A 23771-nucleotide genomic window follows, 5' to 3' on the forward strand; every position below is an offset into this window, starting at 1 on the left:
TAAGCTGTAAAGAGCATTTTCATCTGGTTTCATTTGAGTTATTTCTCATGGATATTGCAGGCAGGTTTTTGCATTTCATGGCTGAGGTTTTTACTGGGTGAGCGAATGATATTCTTAACAAGTCTGGGAGTTATTTTGTGGTAACAGAGCTGTAATGTAGATCTGCATTCAGAAGTCCCACTATTTCAGAAAAGGAAAACAAATCTTCCTTTCATTCTGATGTAAGAACCATAGGTATGATCAGTTGAAAACATTTATCTTCCTGTAGGATGCTGTTGAGTAATGCAGTTGAAACCCTTTAGGGTGCTTTTTTTCTTTTTCCAGTCCTAGGCTTCAGTAGTGTTCTTATTCATGCCTAAAGGCTGTCTCCTGCCTGAAGTAGAGCAGATGGTCATGATTTATGTGTCATTTAGGGTCCGTGGTTTAAACTCTGATTCTGAGAGTGGGTAGGGTCATTTGCTGAGAGTGTCCTCAGTGGCAACAGTGCTTATGGGGGGTGGGGGGTCATGAGTTGGAGGCTCTTTAGAGACATGGATTACAGTCAAGGAGATAGAAATCAGAGTTCAGAAAATGTTAGCCTCTTCTTACCATTCTCTTTTCCTGTGGCAGGTGATTGAGTAAAAGAAATATATTCAGTGTGATGTGAAGGTTGATTCTAATGATTGATTCTTGAGAAAGCAGCATTTCCAAACCAGCAGGTTGTAAAATACCTCCTCTTGTGGTCATGACAGCTCTGTGTTCTGAGTCACTAGCTATGTTTCATTTGCTTGCAGTGTCTGTGTCTGGTGAGCACTAGGTTCTCATATGGCCTCCTGTCTCATACCCTGGGGGCTGAACCTTGTTTTCTTGGTGGCTCATATCTTATGGGAGACAGAAAACATGAGAACTGCTCTTTCTAGATGATCTTGAGGCTGTTGTAGAATCATGGTCTTTATGTGTTATGAATTCACCCACTAGGGGTAACAACTCATTAGTGGGTTGTGAGATGAATTCAGTGGGTCATGACCAGTATTAAAAACAAGTAAAGTATAATAGGAAATGTCAGAGTACATTATCAAATGATGAGGGTTAATATTATTTCGTGAAATGTGAACTCTTACTAGGTCATGCTATGGAATTTAGTCACTGTGATTTGCATCAAAAAATATGAAAAACATCAATTTAACTTACTTCAAGTTGAACGACAATTCAGTTGAATCCCACAAATGTATTTTGCACATAATAACAATGAACATTTTTGGAACACTTACTATGTGTCAAGAATTATTTTAAACATTTCCTTTATTCATTCACATGTTTACATGTACTTGTACTCATAATAACCCTGTGAGGGTATAGACACTTAGAGAAACTTAGAAGCCCCGAGCCCTGCTTTTTGGGTACTCTCAGTCTCGTACGGGAGGCAGAAGACTGGACCGTGGAGGAGCGCGGCGCAGGTGCTGCTCTGTAACCAGGTGGAGGGAGCAGAGGCAGCCATCAGCCACCTGATGGGTTCTGCATGGAGTCCGCTCTGAAAATCAGATCAGTTATTTTGTTTGGAGGAGGTCTAGTTTTATGAAAAATTATGTCAGCTTCAGCTGTTTTAGAAAATGTGGCATATTGAGTCTGTAGATTGAATGGAGATTCTCAAGGCAGGTCATCTCTTCACTATAAAAACCAAATTTGTACAAACTTGGTGGTGTAAGTGTTGTATTGTTGGGTGGGGAGTTCACATAAATTGGGCCACACTAAGGGTGTAGAATTTTATTCTTTTGGATTTGCTTCTGCTGTAATTTTTATTTGTGGTTTTATCTTTATAGGTGTGCCTTCTTCCTGCTCCTCCTCCTCACTGGAAAACATGCTTTTGTTTAACAGTCCTTCTGTTGGCCCTGATGCTCCCAAGATAGAGGACTTGAAGTGGCATTCTGCGTTCTTCAGAAAACAAATGGGTACTTCTTTGGTTCATTCGCTGAAAAAGCCCCATAAGCGAGATCCTTTGCAGAATAGCCCTGGAAGTGAAGGCAAAACCCTGCTGAAGCAGCCAGACCTGTGTGGTAGAAGGGAGGGGATGGTGGTCCCAGAGAGCTTTTTGGGTTTGGAAAAGACCTTTGCAGAAGCACGTCTCATATCAGCACAACAGAAAAATGGTGTGGTGATGCCAGACCACGGGAAAAGAAGAGACAATCGTTTTCATTGTGATCTCATTAAAGGAGACTTAAAGGACAAATCTTTTAAACAGAGTCACAAGCCTCTCAGGTCCACAGATGTGTCCCAGAGGCATCTGGACAACACAAGAGCTGCCACCTCCCCTGGAGTGGGGCAGTCAGCACCTGGCACAAGGAAGGAGATAGTGCCCAAGTGCAATGGCTCCCTAATCAAAGTAAACTTTAATCAGACTGCAGTCAAAGTGCCTACAACACCTGCCAGCCCAGTGAAAAACTGGGGAGGATTCCGGATTCCAAAGAAGGGGGAACGGCAGCAGCAGGGAGAGGCCCACGACGGGGCCTGCCACCAGCACTCAGACTACCCATATTTGGGCTTAGGCCGAGTTCCAGCCAAGGAAAGGGCAAAAAGCAAATTAAAATCCGACAATGAGAATGACGGGTATGTCCCCGATGTGGAAATGAGTGACTCAGAGAGTGAGACATCAGAAAAGAAATGTATACACACCAGCAGCACTATCAGCAGAAGGACAGACATTATCAGGAGAAGCATCTTGGCTTCTTGATGCAACAGAGATGATGCGGAAGCCCTTTGGGCTCGTCATTGGGTTTGCTAGAGGAGAGCTCTGGTGTGGGGGAGAAGCAGAAACCCATTAATCCTGAGCTACACAAACACATTTACTTGCAATTCAGATTAATTTTTTTCCAGAGTCATTTTTAAATCATTTTTGTGAGAAGTTTGTGTTATTTGCAACTTGTTGAGGAAACAGAAGAGTAGATTGTAACCATAAGACACTGCTAAGACTAGAACCCGAACTAAACACTAAAATAAGAATGAAATAAGTTTTAAAGAAGGCAAGGCTTAAATAAGCCTCATGAATTTTTATAGCCCTCTGCATTCTTCCCAAAGCACAAACTCGTGGTTACCTGAATATAGGGAACCAGATATGGTTCTTGAGAAACCCTCATGGTACCATTCACAGCCCATAAAGTTTATTTTCTAGGACTGTGTTAGATCTTGAAATCATATTTATATTTGGCCCTCAAGGCTATTTTTGTTGCATTATAGTATATAGGCAGCAGCTCTGAAGCTTCAGTAACACTAAGAAATTTATGTGTAAATATAGCAGTCAGGGAAGAGAATTTTAAAAAAGGTCATTATTGAAGAAGCTGAGGGGACAGGGTAGAGCTGCTGCAATGTGGAGATTTAGGGTAATATAGCAAGGTCCTGCTGCTTGAAGCCTGTGAGTGGGTTGTGGATATGGGACTGGTGGAGTGTGAGACTGTTAGGAAAGTTGTATCTATGAATAAGGGCAGTTGAAGTAGAATTTTTACCAGTCCACTTGACCTTCTTCTTCCCTAACCACTGGCTCTTGAGCCAGCTTGGGATTTCCCTGGCCATTGCCAATACCTGGCCATCTGGCTTCCAATAGTACAATGGCTACTCAAGTTCAAGCGAAGAACTTCCAGACTCTGGTGACTGTTACTTCCCAGAGCCAACCACTAGTGCATATGTCAGGGAATCTGGGCTTCCAACATGAACGGATTCCTTAAGAAAAAGGAAAAAAAAAAAAAAAAAAAAAAAGAAAAAAAGAAAAAAAAAAAAGAAAAAAGAAAAAGAGAAAAAAGCAAAATAGGTTATATTTTAAAAACAATAGAAAGGCAATAAGTTGCGATAAGCTCTTACTATTGACCAAGGTTATACAGGAAAGAGACTGAAGTGTACCCTTGAATAGGTTTTCTGTAGTCAGAGTTCTAAACTCTAATTTGTAACTTGGACTTTCTAATTGCAAATGGCAATAACTATTAAGTTATCAGCAATAATAAATTTAGCATTAAATTTGAGTACAATGTTTTGTTTTTGCACTCCCCATAGTGCGTATGTATTAAGACCGTGGATAGTGTTTAGGTCCTGTTAATTTTCTTTGGAATTCAATGTGGTTGTGAATCAAACTTAAGGAAGGAACGTTTAAATAGCAATGAAATACAGAATTATGGGCCTTTGGAACAAGCCCGACTTCCCCTAAATTCTCCTTAGTTTGTTAATACCAGTATTCAGATTCCTGATTCATTTATACATCTGTTTCCATATGGCAGGGACATTATGATACTTAATGAATAATGCTTTGAGGAGTTCTGCAGTTAACTTTCAAGTCTTCCAGATGATTGTCAACAACAAAAAAGGCTTATTGAATCCCATCTTGCTATGCAAGTTTTATCAGATGATCAAATAGTAGATCTGATACATCCCCACTGTATGTATGACATTTTCAAACCAAGTCTTAACTTTTCAAGGACATTTTAGTAGCTAATTCAGGGGAGGGGGAAGAATGATGCAGGTTTTTAGATTGACTGACTATTTTTGAGCTATGGGGCTCATTTTGAAAGACTGCTGTCCAGATCGGCTTGTTGCTACAGATAATAGAAGGTTCTTATGAATCCAAGTTGTATATTCACTTGTAGCATAATTTTAAAATTATTAGTTTTTTTTGCATATGAGCAAAAACCTTTTGCTGGATACAGGAGAAGGTTGGACTTTATCTACAGTTATCTTTTGACTACAGCAACAGCTCTGGGTGAGAGTAGAATTTATAGAGGGATAATTTGTCAAGCCATAGAAAGAAAATCTAAATTAATCTAGTAAGTGTATGACCTCTCACCATTTTAAGAGGTATCAGATTCATTTGCACTATTAGGAATGCTAGTTTTGTGCAAAAATAATGCCTTACCTGTTTTTTCCCCACATTTAGGTTGAAAAGCTTTCAAATGTTCCAAGTTATGCTGAACCAAAAAACAAAACAAAAACAAAACAAAAAATATTTAAAAAAAACCCACACAAAAACAAAACACACAAAAATAAAAAGCCCACACTTTTTATTCCTGCTTCGAAATGCAAATGGATAGAGCACGGTTTCTCTGACAGTATAATGATGATAGCTTTGTGAGTTAGTTTCATGTCATGCTGGGAACTCTGTATGAGGTGGCCATAAGCAGCAACCAGCCCAAACACCCACTTGCGTTCTATTAGTATGGAACCATTTGCATTTGTTTTTTTTAAGCTTTATCTTTCCTTGTGCATCCTGACCAAGAAATATCTTTGATTATGATTAATGTATTATGTCAAAATGTAGGCTAGTTAAACTTTTGTAAAGTTGCCTGGAATGTCATTTGTTAGGTTATAAACACAAGATCTAAATGAAGGGTTTTATGTGTTGTGTACAAATCTTATTTTGAAATGGACAAACTTGTCATTACATTTGTAACCTTGTACAGAGGATTTTTCACTATGTGCCTAGCTTGGTGTCCATTCAGCTAAAATTGAAAAAAAAAAAGGTGCATGAAGAGTTAAAAATCAAATTAAAGTATATGTAGAGATGACTATTTTATATTACATGACCCAATCCTGTATTTATTTCTACCCCCTTTTTGAAAGTATTTATAAAACTAGTTGAGGACAGCTGTATTTTTTTGTTGAACTATTTAGTAGAATTGTGCCTTTTTGTCTGTATGTGAATAAATGCTGTACATTTTGCAATACATTTTAAGTGTCGTTTGAAATCTGCTTTTGCTAAATATTTAAAGGTATATATGACTTAGCAGTCCTGAATCAGTTGTTTACTGTCTTCCAATTTAAATCAGGAATGAGAACTGTAGAGAACATATCAAGTTTGTGCAGAGCACAGATTCACTGGGCTGCTTTCTGGCTCAACAACTCTGATGGCGAGACTGAAAAATAACGGTTTGATTTTAGTCTTCCCCACCTGGAGTTCTTTCCAGAATACAGTTTTGGATCTGAAAACATAGAATCGTTGAAACAACATAGACTTCAGGGTCAGAGAGAACTGTATTTAAAGGCTAAACTATAGTTTACCAGGCACATGACATTGGCCAAGTCACTTAACCGTTTTAAGCCTCAGTTTTCCCAGAAAGAGGATAACATCTTAGTAACTTTTAGATATTGAAGTAGTTGTGATTATTTAAAGCAAGTCCATTGAGCACCTTACAGAGAGCATATATTAGGCATTTAGTAAGTGGTAGGCTATTATTTTTATTAGGAACAAGACACTGATGTTTACAATATTTTAACTAGTGAGCTTTCTGAGGTGAAAAAATATTCCTGAATGATGGGACGGTTGTATTTTTAATACAACTTTTAAATAATTTTTAACAATTATTTTTCAAAGAGCAGTTTCATTAAATGCTTTCTTTTGATCACAGAACTCTGGGACAGTAGGGCAAAAAAATATCTGTATTATACACCTTAAGACTTGGCCAAGATCACAGCAGTAGGTACTGGCAGAACTGGGCCTACACTCTCATTCTCATTTCTGAAAAGATTGTTTCCTGCCTGAAACAATCTTTTGTACATCCACTACATGCAGAAATTAGCATATAGTGAAATGCACCTTTTTCTTTATGTTGGGAACAGCAAAACTGGTGTGAATTATGCATTCTCATGTAGACTATAATGATTAGGATCCAAAACAGGGTAGCTATCTTAGTCTAATTTATAATTTTTGTAAGGATTTGGCCAGTTTAAAAGAAAAAACAATTATTCGTACATTTTGCTAAAAGCTTATTTCTCATTTCTCCTTAGTGACTATTTACTTCCATATTGCTTGCTCTGAGTAAGACCCCTGAGAGAAATAACTGATTCTTCCTACAAGGTCTTAAAGTTGAATAACCACAATAGTTCCCTAGGGAAATTAAGTCCCCAGGAGCCAAAGGAAGGGCCTATCATTGGCAGCTGTGCAATCTGTGATGGGAAATGTCACACCAGGGACTCACGTTCATGTTTCCACCCAAATCACTGAAAAAACAGTTTCTACCTTTGAAGCATTAGCCATCTGCAACAAACTTCACAATTAACTTCAAGGTTGAAATCTTCAATATGATTTCCCTTTAATGCTCAGAACTCCATTAGATGATGTGTTCTAGTCTGAGGTAGGCTTTGATTGTCTGGTCATTGAAAAAGAGGATAAAGGCAAATTCAATGTTATCTACTTCCTTCACTTCAACTGTTCCCTTACTACTTACTCAGTTTGGTATTTCTGCAATCCAGCTTTTCTGGAGTGTGAAGAGATTGCTTATTGGGCATCCCCTCTTGGATGTATACAGGTACTTGAGATTTTGGAACTCTTTCTATATCCTGTTTTAGAGAATGTCCTCCTAGACTGAAACCTGGGAGTCCTTTATGAATTCTTCAACTCTCACAGCCAAATAGTGATCAAGGCCTGTGTATTACATTTAATATTGCCTTAATATTTTTTGCTTCGGATCCCACCACCATTTGCTATATAATTCAGGTCTCTTCATTTTTTGTCTGGATTACTGGTTTCCTTAACACAAGTCTTGCTGAAATTAATCTCTCCAGCATTTGGCTGAAGCCTTGCCAATGGTATCTTCATAGTGATAACTTCTGAAATAAAAGCTGATTTTGTCATTCCACATAGCCTTTGGGGGAACCTCCTGACTTCTGCAGGTAATTACAAAGGTTTATCAAGTGGCAGGCACTGGTATGTATTATGTTAATTAGTTTAATCCTTATAACGTGAAGTAGGCACTATTATCTCCAATTTACAGATGAGGAAACTGAGGCACAGAGAAATTAAGTAATTTGCTCAAGGTCAGTAGGGGTAGATCTGGGATTCAATCCCAGCCTGTCTGGGATTGAGACCCGTAGGCTGTACTGCCTCTCAGAATATAAAAATAGTTCACACATGGCCGGGTGCAGTGGCTCACGCCTGTAATCCCAGCACTTTGGGAGGCGGAGGTGGGCAGATCACGAGGTCAGGAGTTCGAGACCAGCCTGACCAATATAGTGAAACCCTGTATCTACTAAAAATACAAAAAATTAGCCAGGCGTGGTGGCACACGCCTGTAATCCTAGCTACTCAGGAGGCTGAGGCAAGAGAACTGCTTGAACCTGGGAAGTGGAGGTTGCAGTGAGCTGAGATTGTGCCACTGCCCTCCAGCATGGGTGACAGAGTGAGACTTGGTCTCAAAAAAAAAAAAAAAAGTTCACACAAAGTAGTTAGCATATTTAGGACTACACGTGTAAACTTCAGTTAAATGAATTGGTAAAGTTAAATTTATTGGTAAAGCCAATAAACTTGGTTAAAACATGTTAATGCACTGGTTAAAAGACTTTGAGTATAACCTAATAGATAATGAGCAGGATAGTCTGCTTACGGCCAATTAGTTCCAGCCTTATTCTAGGGAGAATGGAATTAATTGTCACATGCATATTTATGTAACACACATACATACAAACATATTTACAGATCAAATATATGTATATGTAATCAAAGAAAACAACACTGCTATCAAAGAATAAAAAGAATAACTGAACTGTACATCCTAACTGCTTGGAAAGTTAGTTACAGAATTATTTAAAATCACATAGTTTCTTGATGTTGAGAACTAATATCTTAACACTAAATTAAAGCTATGTAAAACCTCCAAGTCGGCATTTTTGTGATATGAAGTATAATAAATCCAGTTATTTTCACAAATGAATAAGCAATGCAGAAGTAGCAAAGATAAAAATAATGTGTATTGTCATTCCTAATGTATCGCCAATGTGTCCTGATATTCTCACTACTACTTGGCATATATATGGCTGAGTTTTACAAATTACATTTATAATTATGGGCTAATGTGATTATTTTACTCACTAATCTGGGGTGATTGATAGTTCTAACTTCAGGATTATGACCAGTGTAAAACAATTTCTTTATGAAGCAAATCTTTTTCTCTGGTGTTTCCCTTCCCATGCAACAGTTTCAAAGAGAGCTTTTCTCCTTTTTCCCACCAACTTTGGCTCTAATTCAGTTCCATCCTTGGAGCTTCTCTTTTTTATATCAAAAGCTTGTGATGATATCTTTGCCTCAACTAGTCTCAAGTACTCTAAGTAAATACCTTTCAAACTCCATACTTTAAAATATCACACTCTGAAAGGAAATTATGCATTATATCACCTTACAATAACTAAACACAATTTAACATTTTTTTGGTCGATTAAAATTGGTGAAATTGTCATCACTCATTGAAGAAATCTGGAAACTTTCAAAAGAGGTATTAAGCTAATTATTATAACTTCCTTTGCTTAGATCTATTTTTTTCTACTACTTTACTTACATTTAGGTTGTGGCCAATTTCTTTTCTAGGTCTGGAAAATTTACCAAATCCCACTAGATACGAAGATAGTTTTTTCTAGGAAGTTTTTAGGGATATATACATAATCTGAAAACCAAAAGAGCTTTTTGGGTAGTGCCAGTCAGAAAGGGAATTAAAACAAAAAAAGAGGCTCACTCGGGAGTGGGGAGGGATAGCATCAGGAGATATACCTAATGTAAATGATGAGTTAATGGGTGCAGCACACCAACATGGCACATGTATACATATGTGACAAACCTGCACGTTGTGCACATGTATCCTAGAACTTAAAGTATTAAAAAAAAAAAGATAGCTCTTATTATTTTGAAATACGTCCCATCAATACCTAATTTATTGAGAGTTTTTAGCATGAAGGGTTGTTGAATTTTGTCAAAGGCTTTTTCTGCATCTATTGAGATAATCATGTGGTCTTTGTCTTTGGCTCTGTTTATATGCTGGATTACATTTATTGATTTGCATATATTGAACCAGCCTTGCATCCCAGGGATGAAGCCCACTTGATCATGGTGGATAAGCTTTTTGATGTGCTGCTGGATTCGTTTTGCCAGTATTTTATTGAGGATTTTTGCATCAATGTTCATCAAGGATATTGGTCTAAAATTCTCTTTTTTGGTTGTGTCTCTGCCCGGCTCTGGTATCAGGATGATGCTGGCCTCATAAAATGAGTTAGGGAGGATTCCCTCTTTTTCTATTGATTGGGATAGTTTCAGAAGGAATGGTACCAGTTCCTCCTTGTACCATCAGAGTGAACAGGCAACCTACAAAATGGGAGAAAATTTTCGCAACCTACTCATCTGACAAAGGGCTAATATCCAGAATCTACAATGAACTCAAACAAATTTACAAGAAAAAAACAAACAACCCCATCAAAAAGTGGGCGAAGGACATGAACAGACACTTCTCAAAAGAAGACATTTATGCAGCCAAAAAACACATGAAAAAATGCTCATCATCACTGGCCATCAGAGAAATGCAAATCAAAACCACAATGAGATACCATCTCACACCAGTTAGAATGGCAATCATTAAAAAGTCAGGAAACAACAGGTGCTGGAGAGGATGTGGAGAAATAGGAACACTTTTACACTGTTGGTGGGACTGTAAACTAGTTCAACCATTGTGGAAGTCAGTGTGGCAATTCCTCAGGGATCTAGAACTAGAAATACCATTTGACCCAGCCATCCCATTACTGGGTATATACCCAAAGGACTATAAATCTTGCTGCTATAAAGACACATGCACGCGTATGTTTATTGCGGTATTAGCCACAACAGCAGACTTGGAACCAACCCAAATGTCCAACAATGATAGACTGGATTAAGAAAATGTGGCACATATACACCATGGAATACTATGCAGCCATAAAAAATGATGAGTTCATGTCCTTTGTAGGGACATGGATGAAACTGGAAATCATCATTCTCAGTAAACTATCGCAAGAACAAAAAACCACACACCGCATATTCTCACTCATAGGTGGGAATTGAACAATGAGATCACATGGACACAGGAAGGGGAATATCACACTCTGAGCACTGTGGTGGGGTGGGGGGAGGGGGGAGGGATAGCATTGGGAGATATACCTAATGCTAGATGACGAGTTAGTGGGTGCAGCGCACCAGCATGGCACATGTATACATATGTAACTAACCTGCAAGTTGTGCACATGTACCCTAAAACTTAAAGTATAAAAAAAAAAAAAAGGCTCACAGCTCAGACTTGTTTTAAGGTTGATGAATGAAAAAGTGGAAGTAGAATTTTTTGAAACATATTTGGCATCTATATGTTCAATCAAGAACGCTGATCCTTGAACTGCAAGGACAGAGTGGACACTGGTAAGATGATGAGGGTCACTTGAAGTCTAGAATGTGTGAAGCATTTATATGAGAGCATCTAGACGTTTACAGTGAGTTCAAGCCTCCTGACCCAGATGAATTACATCCCATGACACTTGGAGAACCTATAAAGGTTACTTTTGAATCACTGTCAGCAAATGGGAGAGGTGTCAAAATTATAAATTCCTCAAACTCTAAAGATACAATGTTGCACAATAGTACAATTCTGGTGTTGACCAGATCTGGTCCAGCTGTGCCACCTGCCAGCTATGTGACCCCGAGAAAATGATTTAACTTTTACTATACCTCATATCTTTGGAAAGGAAATAACACCTACCTAGAAGGGCTGTCGAACTATATGAGGTAATAAATGCAAAATGTTAGCATGATGCACAGCACATGACAGATGCTCCACAAACAGACATTATTAATACACATAAGCATGTTACCATAATCCAGAGAAACTCTCCACTGGATTGTTTTAGTTATTTGAAGAAATATGCTTATAACTTCTCTTATTCTCTTTTATCCCATAGAGTAGTTTAAATGAAAGGAGATCTAGTCTCACTTTTAATCTTCCTAGATGTAAATATTAAAGATTTCCTTATATTTTATATTATGCTCTGATAACTTTTTCATTCACTGAAAAAAGGACTGTGCTGCCATAGAATGAAAACATTGAATGAAAACTTCCATAATGCCTTATCAAAGGAATTAAAGAGTTTTAACAAACATAAAAGGAACATGCTGTGATTACTAGGATGCTACATGGATTTACTAAGAAGGCTAACTTACTTTTCATTTTGGACAGGATTACTAGATTACATCTGGAAAATATGACTAGTATGGCATAAATGAATTTTTGCTTGGCAGAAGGCTGGATTTTTCTTGATGTTCTTATGCTAGTGTACAAGTAGCAATATGGGCCAGATTAAAAACGGGTTGAATTACCACATCTGACATGTGCTGATCAGTTTTATCCATTAAGGGAGTTGGTGCTTGGTATGCTCTGAGACTGTCTATATTTCAATCTGTCTGGTCCTCTTCTTTTTTTCAATGGTTCGAATGAAAATATGGGTAGCATGTTTATCTGATGTGTGGCTAGCATTCATTGTAAATCAAAAATTGCCTGTGGTGCAAGAAATATAGCAGTAAATAAAGACAGACATGGCCCCTATCATACCTTTAGAGCTATCAAATGAGGTAACAGAATTAGGAGCTAAAATGACCTCAGCAGGTTATAATAATGTAATTAAATTTAATAGGGATAAATAACTAGTCCTGCATTTGGGCAAAGATTTGGCTTAGCAACAAAACCTTTGAAAAAGACTTAGGATTTTAGTTGATAACACGTCCAATATCTGTCCAACAGTGTGATTCAACTTTCCCTCCAAAAAAGCTAACATAATTTTAAGCTGCATTAATGGAAGTGTAAACTATAGAATAGTAATTCACATTTTTTCCTCATCCTAAACCCTGAAAAATATTATATATGTACATTTCAATGAATCACTAACTACAGTGACCCTCAAAGCATGATTTCCTAAGAAAGTATGTTTCACAATCTTCTTGGGGTGGGGAAAAGAGAAAGGGTACATAGTTTGAAGCCGTATCTATTCTCTGGAGATCTAATAAGTTGTCTGCTTACACATAGGCAAGTATCACACATGGGGGGCACCTATGAGAACGTGGGGCACATGTGAGTGTTTTGCGGTGAATTCTTGAGCTAGAGGGTACCAGTGTTGTAAAAAATTTCTTTTAAGATGCCTTTCTGTCCTATGACTTTTATTATCTAAGCATATTTTTCTTCGTTATATAAATATTATTAACATTGTCCCCAAAGCCATATATTTTTCTAAGGTTTAAGGGATGGTAAGGGACAGGTTTTTATCTGTAACCTCAGGGTACTGCAATCTCTCTGTCTACGTTTATGTGTATGTATGTATGTTTTAGGTAAACTAGACAAACTTAATTATTTTTGATAAAAATTTTTGCAAAAAAGCTCATTACAAATTTATTTTGAAAAAAATGATAAAAGACATTATGGTTAAAGAACAGCATTTATAGTAAAATGTTTAAAGTGTTTTTTCACTCTTTCTTGATTTGAGAGTTGGTTTGGCAAGACTGTGTAACTATGAAATATTTAATATTTGCAGACTTAATGAGTGACTGAATTGTTGCTAATGTTTTCCAATGTTTGGGGTGGTTATAATTCTCACACCAGAGAAGAAATTAGAAGATTGTTGCCTGCCCTAGTTTGCATATTTGTATACAAAGGGAAGAAGAGGTAATCATATCTCCTTTCTTCTTCAGGGAGAAACAATAAAGAAACATGAATAAATAAAATGAACTAGCTGTGTTGTCCTCAATTGCAGATCTATATCATTTCTTACCTCTCTTTCCTACTCATTTCTCCTGTATAGTAAAATACAGTTCACAGAATGATACTATTTGTATCATTTATAAGTGAAGACTGACCTATATGAGAAGTGTTAAAAACTCCACTACATTTTTACATTGGAAATTATTAACAAACTTTTCTGAAAAGAAAAAAACCATCAAGTTTAGTTCTGTTGCTAAACATAGCTTAAGCCTGTTCAAATTCAACAGAGGTCAGAAAGGCATATTATCTGCATATCAGCAGCCTATTCTTCTCTTGGAGAATATCTAAGTACACAAGGAGATCCAAGAGAAGATGGGTTATCAGGATGTGAAGAGTAGTTACCTGTGGCCAAAGTTTGGAGAAAGTATCTATGTTCAGAGATTTTACCCTGAAAAAATGTGTCTGGAAAGTTAGATTTTTTTGAAAAAGTATAATAATATAATACTTATATTCCATTTGCTAAAGTGTTAGTTTCTGAAGTGCTTTCTTCTACAGTCTCATACTTTTGTCAGACATAAAATTCTAACATCCCTAAAATTTTTAAAAAACAAATTCTATGTTCTATAAATATGAATATGAACATAACTCTTACTACATGGAAATTAGTCTGTGAATGACCTGGGAAGGAATTTAAAGAATCAAATGAAAAATTCTTTAAGAAATGAAAATAAGCTATGTGCCTCCCATCTGATTACCATTTAACTGCCATATAGGTATGATTTGGTCTCATCATCGCATTTGATACTATCAACCATGTGCCTTCCTTGAGTGTTTTATCATGTTGGAGTCTCTTTGTTATGACCCTCTCATTTCTCCTATTTAGTCTCCTTTAATGACTCATCTTCGTGAGTTCATTCAACAAATAAAGACATTCCTTAATGTCCTGTTCTTAAAAACTCAGTTTTTGAAAAAGGAGTTATTGAATACCCTCCATGTGCCAGGGACTATATTGGGTGCTAGGGATAAAATGAATAACAGTACATGTGGTCTTAGAGAGCTTGTACTCTGTTGGGGAGAAGATGACATTAAAGAAAATATTCCAAAAAGAGTTAACTACAAATTTTGACAAGTGCTATGAAGGAAAAGTACGGTGCACTATTAAGAGCAATATAAGAAGGGGATCTTACTGAGGCTAGGGAAGGCCTCTGAGGAACTGATATTTGAGTAGAGATCTGAAAAGTGTATAAATAAAAAAGTCCATGCAGATGCCAGACACGGTGGCTCAGGCCTGTAATCCCAGCACTTCGGGAGGCTGAGGCGGGCAGATCACCTGAGGTCAGAAGTTCGAGACCAGCCTCACCAAGATGGTGAAACCCCATCTCTATTAAAAATAGAAAAATTAGTGGGTGTGGTGGCGGGTGCCTGTAATCCCAGCTACTTGGGAGGCTGAGGCAGGAGAATCACTTGAACCTGGGAGGCAGAGGTTGCAGTGAGCCGAGATCATGCCTCTGTACTCCAGCCTGGTGATGGTGTAAGACTCTGTCTCAAAAAAAAAAAAAAAAGTACATGCAGAGAGACCCTGTATTGGGAGGGAGGATTATATATTGACAGAAGTAAAAGAAGGCCATCGAAGTCAGAGCATAAGAAATGGAGGGGAAGAATAGTGTGGGAGGAAGCTGAAGAGATTGCTATTCACATCACGGAAGGCCCCAAGGGAAGCTGTTCCACTTCCACAGCTTCAATTCTCAGCTCCACGCAGAAGACTCCTATCACACACCCGGGCCTGTCGAGGGGTGAAAGGGTAGGGGAGGGACAGCATTAGGAGAAATACCTAATGTAGATAACGGGTTGATGGGTGCAGCAAACCACTATGGCACAGGTATACCTATGTAACAAACCTGCATGTTCTGCACATTTACCCTAGAACTTAAAATATGATAATAATAATAAAAAAAGATTCCTATGACTATCTTAACTGTTAGCACCATTACTAAATTTCTGACTGATGGCTGAATATCTACACGTGAATGTTTTCATGTCACCTTCAACTCAAACTCATTATCTTTTATCTGGACAACTGCAGCAGTCTCCTAATTGGTTATCCAGATGCAAACCTCTCTGCTTTAATCAACAGAAACCAGGGTGCGCTAAGTTCAAACCAGAGAATAGGAACATGTATCTATGAAGATCAATAGGACTTCAATAGTTCAATGCCATGCAGTCTTAGCACCTAAGATCTCCATTTGATTAGTATTGCTTTAAGTAACATGTAAAAGACTCCTTCCAAATTCTTAAATATCAAGTTCCATAAATACTGAAAACCGTAAGTTAAAAATGAAGCACTACAATCATACATTAAAATACATGACAGCATCATTTTAGAAAGTGCACAATTTATTACATTTATGAGTTCATAATAAAATGGATACTTAGGAACTTTAAAAATGAGTTAGAAGTAACAATTAGATGTAAAATTCTCAAATCTTGGAAACTGAAATATTAAATTCTAGAATTTTCTTAACTCTTTCTTATGAAAGATAAATTTGCATAGTTTGAAAATTATTATGTCCTTTCAAGGGAAAAAGGAGGAATTAAAAAACAGACACATTGATGAAGGCAATGAGTTCTTCTCAGCTGGTTTATTCTCCACTGAAGCTCAATATAGGATTATATTTTCTTTACTTACAGGAAGTGGTCACTGCTCTGTTTTCCAATAACCCTCAAAACAGAACAATGCTTACGCGAAATAACACAAGCCTTAACTATTATACTTTGCAGGCTTTACCATTTCAATACACTTCTAGTCCAACTGCTTTCCCAACTCTAAAGTTCTGTGAGTGAACTATGAATATTTTTAAATATTTTCCAGATTCATCAGGGAGGCTGCTTTTCTTCTCTGCACTGTAATCACACTGAGCTGCAATTAAAATAAACAATCGGTAAGTAGTTACTTTTTCTGTGGAAAATCTTAGATTCATACAAAGAAGAATGCATCACAACCTATAAGTACTGAAATGGTCTTATTGGAAAGGGTTTTGTAAATGATCTTTTTCTTTTTGAGGCAATCTTGCTCTGTTGCCCAGGCTGGAGTACAGTGGTACAATCACAGCTCAATGTAGCCTTGACCTCCCAGGATCAAGTGATCCTTCTACTTCAGCCTCTTCAGTAGCCACTATGCCTGGTTAATTTTAATTTTTAATTTTTTTCAGAGACAGGGTCTCACTACGTTGCCCAGACCAGCCTTGAACTCTTGGGCTCAAGCAATCCACCCACCTTGATCTCAAAGTACTGGGATTATAGGTGTAAGCCACTGTGCCCAGTCAGTGATCATTTTAAAATTAATTTCTATTTTACTCTTGAAACTTTAAAATGTCTATTAATTTAGAGAAATGCAGGTCAAATAAGACATTCTATAGCTCAGGGTGATATGCTTAGAATTGTAAAACATATTCCAGATGGATGAAAAACATCTACATAAAAGTTAATCAGGAAAGTTTCTAAAACACAAACTAATGTAAGCCAACACAATGCAAGGCTGATAATAAAGTGATGATAGATTATAACAAGAAAAGTCTAATAGAAAAATAATCTTTAAATGTTAGTAGGAATTAATAACATATACACATAGTAAAAAAAGATCTAACAGTACAAAATGGTAGACAGCATAAAGGAAGTCTCGTTCCCATTGCTGTCTTTCATTCCATAGACCCCTCTCCAGATACAACCACTATTTCCAGTTTTAAAGTATGTTTCCGTAAATATTTTAAATGAGAATATATGTATTTCTTCATTCCTTTAATTTAAAAAATGATGAAAGTATTATAAACACTTTTCATCTTGTTTTTTTCTTCTAAATAATCTACCTTAGAAATAGCTCTATATTAGGCCTACTATACTTTATTCCTCTTAATAGCTGCAAACTGTTCCTCTGTGTGAATACTCCATATAACTAGTCTGCTATTGTTGGGTATTTGTATGGTTTTTAATCTTTTAAAAGGAGAGACAATGCTTCAATCAGTATTTTTATATGCTTGCTTCCTGGCAAAAATGTTTCCAGGTGCAAGTGTGGGTCAAAGGTTATATACATTTACAGTTTTTGAAAGATACTGCCAAACTGTGCTCCGGAGACTGTACCAACACGTGCTTATATCAATAATATGTGAAAGTGCCAGCACAATGCATTTCCACACTTCATGATCTGATAGGTAAAAAATGATGTGATTACAGTTTAAATTTGTATTTGTCTTATAGGTGAGGATGAACATCTTTTTAAATGTTTAAAAGCCATCTGTCCTTCTTTCTCCATAAACTTCCTTTATATATTTGTCTACCGGACTGTAGCATTTTTTGAAAACTTAGGTATCCTTTATATGTGTTTAGGGCATTAGCCTTTTGTCATATATGGTACAAATATTTTTCTCGGTTTGTCACTGACTTTATGACTTTTTCTGATACAGAAATTTGAAACTATGATTATATTTATTAATTTTTTTTCTTAGCTTCTAGGTTTTGTGTTCTTGCATTGAAAGGCTTCACCACACTGATTTAAAAAACTCATATGTTAACAGAACACAGTATGGCATTCAACCATTTAGAGTGATACATTTAGAATGGATGAATAACGTGTAGAGAAAGTTAATCAGAAAAGCACATTTAGAGCACAGTGCATCAGCACGATTCAGGGCTTGTATTGAACCAGTAACACGATGCTGCACTGCACTATGGTAAGTGTGATGTGTCAGAGATGATAATAATTTTTAAATTTTCTTCATTTTGTTAATATGCATTTAGTAGGATATTATTTCTAATAGCACTTTTTCAGTTTTTATAGGAAAATTAGAAGATTCAGAGAGGGCAAAGATAAAAATTAACAAAATAAAATGTACGTCTTACAAACAAAGTTGATCACTTGGACTCATTTAAAACAGAAAAAATATTAACTACAGGGAAGAAATTCCTTTTTGGGTAAGGGAAAAGTGCTGAATAATTACCTTCCATCTTCAAATAAGAACAGAATGGAAGGAGAAAAGCTTAGGGAAAGATTTGTTACAGAACAATTCGTGAAGTGGTTACTGACGAAACATTTTAAAAAGGTTAGTCAAAAGAACGGTGGAATCTTTGCCATTGGAGAGTTTAAACAACAGAAGAAACATCAGTACTAGACTGTTTAGGTTTAATTTTTTCAGGGGAGAAACTAAACTAGATGTTAACTGGTTATATAATTAATGTCCTGTAATCGTTCCCTTTTTACTATAGAACTCAAGGTAGTTGATTTTCGTAGACGTTTTCTTTGCCATTTGCCTTAAAAAAGGTAAACGTGAAGCTTTAAGGATTATGATACAGAAATTTAATTTCTTACATATCTGTCTAAATATCTACTTACCACTATAGGAAATGCTTTACATGTGTTAATTCTTTTGATCCTTTAATAACCATATGAGGGAGGTATTATTATCGTATATTAAACATGAGGAAACTGAGGCTTAGAGAAGTTGAAATTGCCCAAAGTCACAAGCTTTTACTTAATGGCACTAAATGGCACTAAGCGATTTGCCTGACACCAAAACACATACTCGCCAGATACTGTCCAGTGCACCTAACTTCTGTTACCTTATAACCTAAATACATTCTTGAATAATTAGCTAACCCATTAGTTAATTCATAACTTCATAAGACATAAAAATTATTTGAAAAGGCTGTAATTACTTTCAAGAGGGAGAGGAACAGAAGGATAAATTATTATTAAATTTTCTTTAAGTGGCATGCCATGTTCATAACAGAAGTAGATTCAAAAAAATCTGTAAATATCATGAACATAAACTGAATTCAGCAAGCAGAGTGGCTTTACTATGTATAAAATGCTGTAATAGTTAAGAATAATATTAATTTTGATTGAAATAATACATTTATAAGCAAATATAATTAATAATATAGTAATTTGATTTGTTTTTGTTTTCTCGCCTGCCCTATCTATCCATTTCAACTGTCTGTGTCTAGTCTATAATCACTGAACTGGTCTCATTTTGTTCCTCACATGAGGGACTATTGCTCCTACTTTACAATCAAGGGCCCACTTCATTTATATGATGTGTGTGTATTAAGAGAAATTATCCCTTAGTATTTCATTGATATTCTGCATTTTCTACTCTATTTCCCACTGGACAACTTTTATATTGTATTTTAGATTTTTTTGGTCATATGAAAATATGCATTAAGTAAATTAACCTGTAAGCCAAGGAATTTTTTTCCACTGATAAGTAAAATAAAAACAAAGGTAGTGAAATTTGAAATATTACATTCAAAGCAATATTATCTACTTTCAAATCTGTTAGTGAATCTCTGCCTAGTTTTAGATAGGACATAATTCTAGAGCAGTGTTGTGTAACAGAACTTTTTGTTATGACAGAAATGTTCCACATCTATGCTGTCCAATGTGATAGCCCTAGCTACATATGGCTATTGAGCACTTGAAATCTGACTAGTATGACGGATGATTTCAATTTTAAATTTAATTTAATTTAAATTAATTTAAATATAAGTAGTGGCCTGTGGCTAGAGGCTATGATAGTTAGACAGTATATTTCTTTTCTTTTTTTTTTTTTTTGTTGAGACAGAGTGAGGGTCTCACTCTGTCCGCCAGGCTGGAGTGCAGTAGCACAAACATGGCTCACTGCAGCTTCGACTTCTTGGGCCCAAGCCATCCTCCTGCCTCAGCCTTCCGAGTAGTTGGAAACAGAGATATGCGCCACTATATCTGGCTAATTTTTAAAATTTTTTGTAGAGAAAAGGTATTGCCATGTTTTGCAGGATGGTCTTGAACTCCTGGCCTCAAGTGATCCTCCTGCCTAGGCCTCCCAAATTGCTGGCATTACAGTTGCGAGCCACCACACATAGCTTATTTTTGTTGCCAATGTTTACTTTTTCAACCTCACATATTAAAGGGATTAATTTTAAAATATGTTAATCTAGTAAAAATAAACTATTAAGTTCTCTGGGAACTTCTAAAAAACTTATCTTTGAACTGTTTATTATCTAGGGATAAGAGGATGCTCCCTACCTGCTGGGAAGCTGAAGCAGCTCTCTCTTCTGCCTGACTTAGACGCCTTTGAAGTCTGTTGGCTTTTTCTTGATGCTCTAGAATTAGCTTTTCATTCTATTAAGGGGAAATAGAAAACAAGTTAGAAATCCATATGTGACATGGAGATGTTTTGTGGAATAATCAATGAAAAATCTGGACATCACTTTACCACTTATAAAATACAAAGAATATTATCTCCAAATTTACATTTTTCAAGTTATGAGCTTTAAAATACAAACTTGGCTTTACATTCTTAATTGTTTTCTTTCTCCCACATGCCAGCAAAGAAAGTGAATTAACAAATCTCAAAGCAAAATGACTCGGAAGAATAAGACTTGCAATTTGTGAAGGTCACTGCTTCAGAATCACCTGGACTGTGAAAACACAGACTGCTGGGCCTTACAACCAGAGCTTTAGTAGGGGTGAGATGAACTGTTTCTGTATGTTCCCCAAGACATCTGCATACTCCAGAGTCTATTAGGGTCAAAAGAGCTATTAGGCACTGTTAGGGGTTGAATTGTGTCCTAACCCCCAGTACCTGGGAATGTGACCTTATTTGGAAAGAGAGTCCTTGCTGATGATCAAGTTGAGATGAGATCATTAGGGTGGACCATAATCCATATGACTGGTGTCTTCATAAAAGGGGAAATTTGGACACAGAGACACACATGTACAAAGGAAAGACAAGTTGAAGACACAGAGAGAACACAATCTACAAGCCAAAGAATGTCTGAGGCTACCAGAAGCTGGGAGAAAGGCATGGAACAGATTCTCCCTCACAGCTCTCAGAAGGAACCAACAATGTCAACACCTCAATTTTGGACTTCTAGCCTCTGGAACTAAGAGACAATTATTTTGCGTTGTTTAAGCCACCCAGTTTCTAATACTTGGTTATGGCAAGAACTATACAGGCATCATGAATACAAAGCTGTCACAACATACTGTCAGACAGACAAGTGCAAATAATCCATCAATTAAAAAATGGATTAGCTCTCTCCACACTTACTAGCCTGGTTATAGTACATCTGAAAAAAATATTTTTCTACAACTAGAATTGTTAAACAGTTTTTCTGGCACTTATCTGAATGAGATAATAATACAAGCCTAATCAGGAAGAGTTAGAAAAACACATTTTCTATAAAGAACCAGAAACTTATAGTTCCCATGTCCTAACATACAAGTGATAAGAATGAATGTTATGGCTATTACAGTAATATAAAGTATTGAAATAACAGTATCCTGCTAAAATGAGCTTATTATATTTCTTATTATGCCCAAAAGCAAAATTAAATGTTATGAAGAGAACTATATTGGCTGGTCCAATTTACCAAGATGTTTAAATATGTAGCCTCTAAATTTTAAGAAGCACATCATATGCTAGAGAAAACGGGGGAAAAAATTCCATCATCTGTAATAATCATTTTCATATTTATACGCAGACTTCATATAATGCAACTTCTTCTATACTGCTACCATAATGGTTGAGGAACAGTTCAGATTGGATAAATCCTAATATATGCAACTGTTCCTTTTCTATTCATCATTTTGGTTGCTTTTAATCTTCCTATATTATTAACATTACTGTACTGAGTACCTTCTTTCAAATTTTTTTGTGTTTTAAATTACTCATTAGAATAGATATCTGGAAATGGGAGCTACCTGAAAGATTATTTTAATGGCTATTCCTCAATTAACTTCTAAATGGCTCATATCAATTCATAATGCCATGATGCTTAGGAGTAACGATTTCACTATAGCTACTACAGTAGACCACAAAGATGGAGTAGACCATATATTCAGAGAAATTCCAACAAACATTTGAAGTTAGAACATCAAATGAAGAGATCTAAAAAGCCTCAATCATAATCCAAAAATTGTTTACTTTTTGAATGCCTCAAGGAAAAAAACTTGAACTCTTGCTATATTTAGTTCTAAGGCATAAATCTAAATATATTTTAATATATTCCAGTAGGCAAAAGTATTTTTTATGTGATGTGTCTTTTGGGATGGATTAAAACGAAAAAAGATGAATGGGTTAAATAATAATTTTAGAGATGCATAAGAATAAAGGGGATCCTAATACGTTCTCTGAAATACTACACAAGTTCTATTGGTAAAACAGAAATAAGAGCTCTACCTTTTATTATTTACATATGATGAATCACTGATGTTCAAAGCTTTTATTCACATTATATTGCGTGTGGGCTTTTAGGGTTATGGATGATTTCTGTATTGTTATTTCCAAGTAGAGAAATAATTTGGATTTGGCTCAGGTAAAATTCTATAACATGTGTATCAAGCTGCAGCAGAAAGCACTTCCCAGGGGAGTCATTATCTCACCTCAGCTACCTTTTCATTTGCCATTTCCAGCTGAGAAAGCAGCTCTTGGGTATGAAGTTTCTGTCGACTCAGCTCACTCCTATTAAGAGCACCAAAAAATCCATTAATATAATTGTTCCAAATAGAAAACAGAATCTTTATTAGCAAGATACATGTTCATGATTTGAACAAAAATATCATCTTGAGGTGGAAAATAAAGTTACTTACTAATAGACCATATCTCAAGGACTCGTTTATTTCTTTTTAACAAAACACACATATATTCGAGATTAGTTGCACAACAATGTGTATATATGTAACACTATTGAATTGTACACTTAAAAATAGTTAAGGTGGTAAGTTTTTATGTGTATTTTATCATAATTTAAAAAATTTTATCACAATTAAAATGGTAAATTTTACGTATATTTTGACAAACTAAAAAAAGCAAAATAAAAATACATATTTTAAAAGTACAAAAGTATCTTCAACATTATTTTGAGATACTATTAGACAATAAAATAAAAGCATACTCATATTAAAAAGATACAGTAATTACAAGATTACAAAATCTTGTAAGCTACTGTGCTTCTTAACTATAGTATGCTTTTTCTTTTTTTTTTTTTTTTGAGATGGAGTCTCATTCTGTAGCCCAAACTGAAGTGCAGTGGCATGATCTTGGCTCACTGCAACCTCTGCCTCCCAGGGTCAAGTGATTCTCATGCCTCAACCTCCCGAGTAGCTGGGACTACAGGCTTGCACCACCACGCCTGGATAATTTTTTGTATTTTAGTAGAGACGGGGTTTCGCCATGTTGCCAAGGTTGGTCTTGAACTCCTCAGCTCAAGCAATCCACCCTCCTTGGCCTCCCAAAGTGCTGGGATTATAGGCATGAG

At 36.2% G+C, this 23771-nt stretch overlaps 2 protein-coding genes across 14 annotated transcripts in view; one reads left to right on the forward strand and one right to left on the reverse strand.

The window, feature by feature from the left end:
• The window catches only part of JADE1 (jade family PHD finger 1), a 65816-nt gene extending 60136 nt beyond the window's left edge, over nucleotides 1–5680 (forward strand). For all 10 annotated transcript variants that reach the window (XM_055385366.2, XM_019025586.4, XM_055385367.2 and 7 more), the window contains one exon: nucleotides 1800–5680. In XM_055385366.2, the coding sequence (XP_055241341.1) occupies nucleotides 1800–2707 (908 nt within the window). In that variant the 3' untranslated portion in view covers nucleotides 2708–5680. The remainder of the gene's footprint in view (nucleotides 1–1799) is intronic.
• Nucleotides 5681–6901: 1221 nt separating this feature from the next.
• SCLT1 (sodium channel and clathrin linker 1) overlaps nucleotides 6902–23771 on the reverse strand; it is a 214735-nt gene continuing 197865 nt past the window's right edge. For 2 of the 4 annotated variants that reach the window (XM_019025990.4, XM_063705542.1), the window contains exons 19-21: nucleotides 22897–22975; nucleotides 20536–20631; nucleotides 15855–16395 (exon numbers count right to left, since the gene is read on the reverse strand). In XM_019025990.4, coding sequence (XP_018881535.4) covers nucleotides 16333–16395; nucleotides 20536–20631; nucleotides 22897–22975 — 238 coding nt within the window. In that variant the 3' untranslated portion in view covers nucleotides 15855–16332. Of the gene's footprint in view, nucleotides 7101–15854; nucleotides 16396–20535; nucleotides 20632–22896; nucleotides 22976–23771 lie in introns of those variants that run through there. The other 2 variants (XM_063705543.1, XM_063705544.1) reach the window with 2 other exon arrangements.

The sequence above is a fragment of the Gorilla gorilla genome, chromosome 3 (genome assembly GCF_029281585.2).
Source record: "Gorilla gorilla gorilla isolate KB3781 chromosome 3, NHGRI_mGorGor1-v2.1_pri, whole genome shotgun sequence".
In the NCBI taxonomy this organism is placed as follows: domain Eukaryota; kingdom Metazoa; phylum Chordata; class Mammalia; order Primates; family Hominidae; genus Gorilla; species Gorilla gorilla.